The sequence below is a fragment of the Meleagris gallopavo genome, chromosome 12 (assembly GCF_905368555.1).
Source record: "Meleagris gallopavo chromosome 12, MGAL_WU_HG_1.1, whole genome shotgun sequence".
NCBI lineage: Eukaryota > Metazoa > Chordata > Aves > Galliformes > Phasianidae > Meleagris > Meleagris gallopavo.
In genome coordinates this window covers 7,799,105-7,805,104 of record NC_139415.1, presented here as the reverse complement: position 1 = coordinate 7,805,104, position 6,000 = coordinate 7,799,105, and the positions used below count along the sequence as shown (strand labels likewise).

Genomic DNA, 6,000 nt, shown 5'->3' with positions numbered 1-6,000 from the left:
CGATCCAGGAGTTGGATTCAATGATCCTTATGAGTCCCTTCCATCTCGGGATATTCTGTGATTCTATGAAAGCTCCTCCTGAAACATACCAAATACGTAAAACACATTGACTTTTCTACAAAAGATATCATTTTACGCATGGTATACATAATTCCAAAAAAAGAAAATTAAATATCTTTATCTGCCCTGGGCTTCAACCTATTTTAATGGCATATTTTCAGTGGAATGACAATTCAAATACTATTTCTTACAATGTTGCAGCCAAATTCAAGCCACAGTAATAACATCAACCTGGTTTGGTCACACCTACAGCCACAACATTTCCCCACAAAGAGGACAGGGATTCATTGCCAGAGGATCTTGTTGCACTAAAGAAATTCCCAATTTTCTAGATAAGGCAGATTATGGCTAACATAACAGGAAGCATAATATCAGGGCTATGATTTCCACCATCACACAAATCCAGACAGTACCATCTACAAGTCTCTTTGACTTCATTAGCCCTCCTACTATTGATAATACAGAAAGCAAATGTGCTGCTCAGAGCAGCAGACCAGCAGAAATCCCTCAGAACTCTATGTGATATATGAGTCTCATGAACTGCAAATATTTTCCAAACACAATCATTTTTTTTTTTAAAGGACAAAGATGTGTATCTTCTTTTCCCCATGAGCACAAAGAGCAATTCAACAAAGTGCATCACTTGAGAAGAGAACTCAGATTGACTTCTCCCATCTTCATACCAGAGCACCTTTATTCAGATTATACTGCTGGCATTATAAAAGGAAAGTTCACATGCTAGACATGACCAGACAAAAATCAATTTCCCATGCAGACCTGTGAGCACAAAGTTGTTTATATTTTATTGTTTCTAAATATTCCAGTGCATTTTCCTTTAAATAATAATAAAAAAATCTCTATTTTTTCAAATTAGCCAAATGCTTTCCATTTTGCTTAGTGTTAAAATGCTATTGGCAATAAAAGTGAGAAGAAAGGAGGTAAAAAAATAAGTTTGATTATTTAAATAAGTTGCATTCAAAAGAATATTCAAACTGAGGCAAGAGTTTACAGTCAATTAGTACTAGGAATCACTACTGTAGCTAATGAAAAACATCTAAAAGAAGTATTTGATATTTTCTATGTTAGAAATATCAAATTAAATTGAATAACTGTAAATCTATTAGTGAGAGAAGTGTGAATTGAATTCAGTAAATCAGCAGAGTAGCTGACATTATGGAAGATATTTCTTCTGAAAATGAGGTGTTAAAGATATAAAATAATAACCACAATAAGCCACCCCATGTCCATTCCACCTTTATCTTATGTCTCAGTTGCTCTTGTGCATCTTTGTATTCTTTCAGCTAAGCAGGGTCTTCTAACACACCTTACAGGAGCACACCTTAGATATCCAGGGATGTGCCTTCATGTCATCTGGAAAAGAAAGAAATGTATTTTGTTTTAAAAAAAAGTTATTTGAAAATCTTTTTGAAGATTTAGAATCGATATTTTTCTAATGAGATTAAGACTTAGCACATCAGCACAGTAGTGTTCAAAAAACAAAAAATCTACATCCAGAAAATTTCTATTCACATCACAATTGCAATATTACATGAGGAAATATGGAATCCAAAGTAGCTTAAGAGAATGCATAGCCTTCCTTAGAGTTTTTCTATGAAACAGCCCTCCTCTTGACTTCTTCACCTTTTTGTTTTGAATGAAACACTTTCTAGTAGGTAAGCAAAAAATAATTTCAGTTTATAGCTAATAGAGTATTTGCTTTTCCTATGGAAAAAGCATTTTCAAATAATATATATATATATATTTTGACAGAAACAATCCAGCGTTAGCTGTAAACAGAAGTAGTAAGAAGCTTTATTAATAAGGCATTAATAGCTAAATTTGTAAGGAGTAATCTCAGTCATCAGTTTTTAACTTCATGACTTTCTCCCATTTAATGCATATATATTTATATATTTACAACCTGAATTTAAAGTATTACTTAAATTAGAAGCACTGCTTATGTACATTCAGCTCTTTATGAGTACGTGTAACATGCTGTTCTTTCCCACCCTAATGGCTATCTTCTCAGTTTGTCCTATTGTCTGTCATCTATCTGCCAATCTATGTCTTAGACATAAAGAGAGACACATTTTCCTGTTGTCAACTATATGATCTTCTGGTTTTACAGTTTCATTTACATGGTAAAACCAAACCAAACAAACAATGACTCAATACTAGCAATGCTGAATGATGATGGGAGACGGCAACACATCCAATACAGTGACATTCTTATGGGCCTAATTTCTGGAATTACCCCTAGACAGTAATGTTTCATACTCAGCAGATTAGTATCTGTTTTTGTTATTTCTCCACATTCTCATTTCTATTTCCTGCAGTTCAGCCTCTAACAGATTGTACTTCAGGAGCAGTCAAAGATCTCTCCCATCTCTGTGTCAAGGTCTAACTAGGACATGCAACTATGGCAGACGGTGAAAACTGTTTGTATTTTCACTGTTATCTGTCATATGATCAGAATCACATTTTGTCCTGAAAGAAGAAGGAAAAAATTAATATCTTCAATGTTTTTGCAGTGAAGATATCACAGGGAGCAATCACGAGCTGTAGAAGGGACTAGCTGACTCAGCCAAACTTCCTGCCTACTGAAGGCCATACATACATTCTTATTGTTTACAAGGTTTTCATCCAAAAAATAGAAAAATTTTTAATTCCAATCTACAGCTTTCAATTGTTGCTTTGTTTTGCTTGATCAAGCTCAATTTTCTTCCGTTACCAAAGAAAACAACAACCTATTGCTTGATCTACTGCGATAACTCTGCTAGGGGAAACAAGAGGCAAGGGGCATCTGTGCCTATATTGTTCCTTCTGACTCCCACTCAAATCTATTTTTTAATCTGAGTGCTATGCTTGCAGAAGCTTCTTTAATGGGACTGCAGCACATGTGAAAACTAAAACATCTGCAGTTGTGTAAACTCCTGCTCTGTTCCTCTCAGATTCGGACTGACAAAATTCAGAGCACTTTCAATACCCTTAAAACTTAAGCAATGCCCTACAAATAGGATTATCTGCCTTCTAGGGTTGTGAATTTTCCACCACGGTTTCATAAGAATATTTGGGTGAATAGTCAGACATAGAACTCAGACATCTAAGTTTGATCAGTTTCAGCTTCTTTCTCGGTTTCTCTAAGTGCGGAAAATTTGACTGCTGAAACGGAAAACAATGCTGCGAATATTTATTTCTACTGAAGAACCATTCTACGGAGCAGTGAATTCTTTGCAGCAGTTTAATGTGATTAAAAGTTCTACAAAAATCTGTTGCAATTCCTATTTGATTATTATGTTCAAGGCCAGAGCAGTGTTTGAAAAGCCAAGGCTTTGCATATCAAACAGAAGTAGTCCTCAGCATGTAGGGAAAATGGCAGTGATAAACCTACTATTAGGCACCTGAGAGAGAAGCCCAGTATCTCCTCTGTGTGAGGGCTAAAATAGACGTGAGCCACTATCACAGATAATGGCAGCTTGTAGGCACACGAAGGGAGAAACTAAAATCTATTTCACTTAGACAAGAAACTGCAGTCTGACATTTACCTGTGTCCATCACACATGAAAAGTGTTTGCTGTGAATTATCCAAGAGAAAAGTGCAGGTTGAGGGGTTTCATTTCCTACCTAAGTGTAGCTTGGATCACACACTGAATACAAGAAATCACAGGTAAATCTCAGATTGGGGTCTTGGTTAGTCAGATGGATTCCTACCATCTGAGTATAGGCCTTTTTTTTCATGACTGCTGGAGGCCTATCTCTGGAGCAGTAAGAACACAAGTACAAGCATATGAAGAGTGTGAAAGTAAAATAAGCAGAGTACTCTTTATGTGATTTTAGAAAATTTAGATCACTTCGAAAATAACTTTCACTCTTATATCAAGGTTAGAGGCTGTACTTTTCATCGGTAGAAAGCATAGTAAACAGATATGTCTACTAATGGCTATGTACTCCAGCCTTACTGATGCTGGTAGAAGATGCAACAAGGAACCCTGTCTAGAAATATTTGGAGTTCCTTTCTGGTATGTTGTTATACTTTCATCTTTTCCTTATCAGAAGAGATAATAAAGTGAAGATATTTCTTAACATCACTTTTGCACATATAAACATATTATAAGTGAAATGCAACAGAGTCTGCAAAACAAACATAATGACAGCTCTTTAGTTAAAGCTTATAAATGATTGTCAGTTGTCCTGACTTTCAATATGAGAGAGAGTGAGCTAAATTCACAGGTTTCACCAAATCAAATGCTGACCTTCCAGACACTCTTAAATTCCAAGATCCATTTCAAAGTCAAAACACCTGAGAAACACTAGAGAAAATCTTACCCAACAGAATGCCATATTATTGTTTCAGCATTTGCTACTAAAAGTAAGTAGTAAGTTTTAAGTGAATGTAGTCTGTTATCAAATCTCTCCTTTCAAACAAGCACTTCGGTCAGAAGTGTCTTAATTTCTTATCACAGAATTTCATCCGCACAAGGAGCAATAAATAATTCATGTTCCTGGCTCTTTGTTGTGTGTCCCTGAACTGCACAGAGCTGGAAGGCTGACAGCTGTGTCAGGACAAGCACCAAAGATCTGACATGACAAGTGACTAACAAGTTTCTTTCAGTCTATAGTGAAAGAAGACAATGGCATAAAGTGCAAAAACGAAATCCTGAAACAAAATGAAACTGTTTCTTTCTCTTTACCTAAGTGTTTGCTATGAGCTTATTTCCGACCCATAACCTCTGGTCATTTTATAGTACTGCCCAACCCCCTTTACTCCTCACATTCGCCTGGCCATTTACGCCTGTCCACGGATCAATATGAGCAATTCTTGGAGAAATACGATGTCTCCATGACAACCAAGCCACAAATTCTCAGTGGAAAGCAGTGAGACCAGTAGTGAAATCTCCTGAGGTTTTCAGACCTATAAGACAAGATGTCTTAAAATGCAGGAATGGACAGAAACAAAAGCCAGAGTAATTCATTGTTTATTACCAGTTTAATGATGTCAGATGGACCGCACGGAACTCAGTTTTTAAGTTTAGATGCTTTATCAACATGTATGTTTGCTAGCCAACATTCACCTCCTGATAGTTTTTTATCCTTTCCATTACTTCACATAGATATGCAGAATGTAGAATTGGCATTCAAGTTCCCATCCAAATGTGTGCACTTTGCTACGCAGAATAATTTAAATCAAGGTTCAAATTAATGTTATCTTTAATGTACATTAATTCTCACCTCAACGGTTTCACATTACATTGCTTAAATTTTTTTTCTCCTTAGAACAGATCAGATCTTGGACAACCCACACTTTCACACAGAATCATTGTAGAAACCATTGTACAGATGGTTTCTGAAGGATATACCATGCACCACAAACAGTTTGAGGTGGTCATGGCAAAGAAATTACATGGATCTCCTTCCCAAGTAGATTACATATTTCTTTCTAAATCTCATACTGCCTTCTGCTGTATAGCAGTGAGTTCAAGCCAACTTGGCTTTAAAATGAATACGAATTTACAATTCATTGGTTTCAATTATTCTAATGTATACTTGTGTTCATTTCTGTGGAAAAGATGAAAAAGGAATGTAGTTCAAATCAGGTATATGACGGCAGTTGAACTCCCAAGGAATCTTGGAGGAGTGGAGTGTGCTGAAATATAATCCCCCAGACAGGGGTCCTTTCTGGGTTCTGAGATGACTTAGGGGACCTGACATGGATTTCAGACTGCACCCTTTGACTGAAAATTAAATCTCAGCAGTGTTCCTTGGGGAAGGATCAGGGGACTGTTGGCAGCTGCCCCCTGTCAGCACAGGCTGCAAGATTTGGAAATCTCTTAACTAAGCTGACAGGCCACAGAGACGATGAATCAAAAATATGATACACGGATCAGCACACAAAGATGCAAGAGGGTACACAGAAACCAGATAAAGCAGGGGAGGAAAATA

The 6,000-nt window shown here is 36.5% G+C and overlaps 1 protein-coding gene across 2 annotated transcripts in view; it reads right to left on the bottom strand.

Annotated features, from left to right (window-relative positions):
- Positions 1 to 840: 840 nt before the first annotated feature.
- WDR72 (WD repeat domain 72) overlaps positions 841 to 6,000 on the bottom strand; it is a 107,009-nt gene continuing 101,849 nt past the window's right edge. For both annotated transcript variants that reach the window (XM_019619384.3, XM_031555262.2), the window contains one exon: positions 841 to 1,431. In XM_019619384.3, coding sequence (XP_019474929.2) covers positions 1,376 to 1,431 — 56 coding nt within the window. In that variant the 3' untranslated portion in view covers positions 841 to 1,375. The remainder of the gene's footprint in view (positions 1,432 to 6,000) is intronic.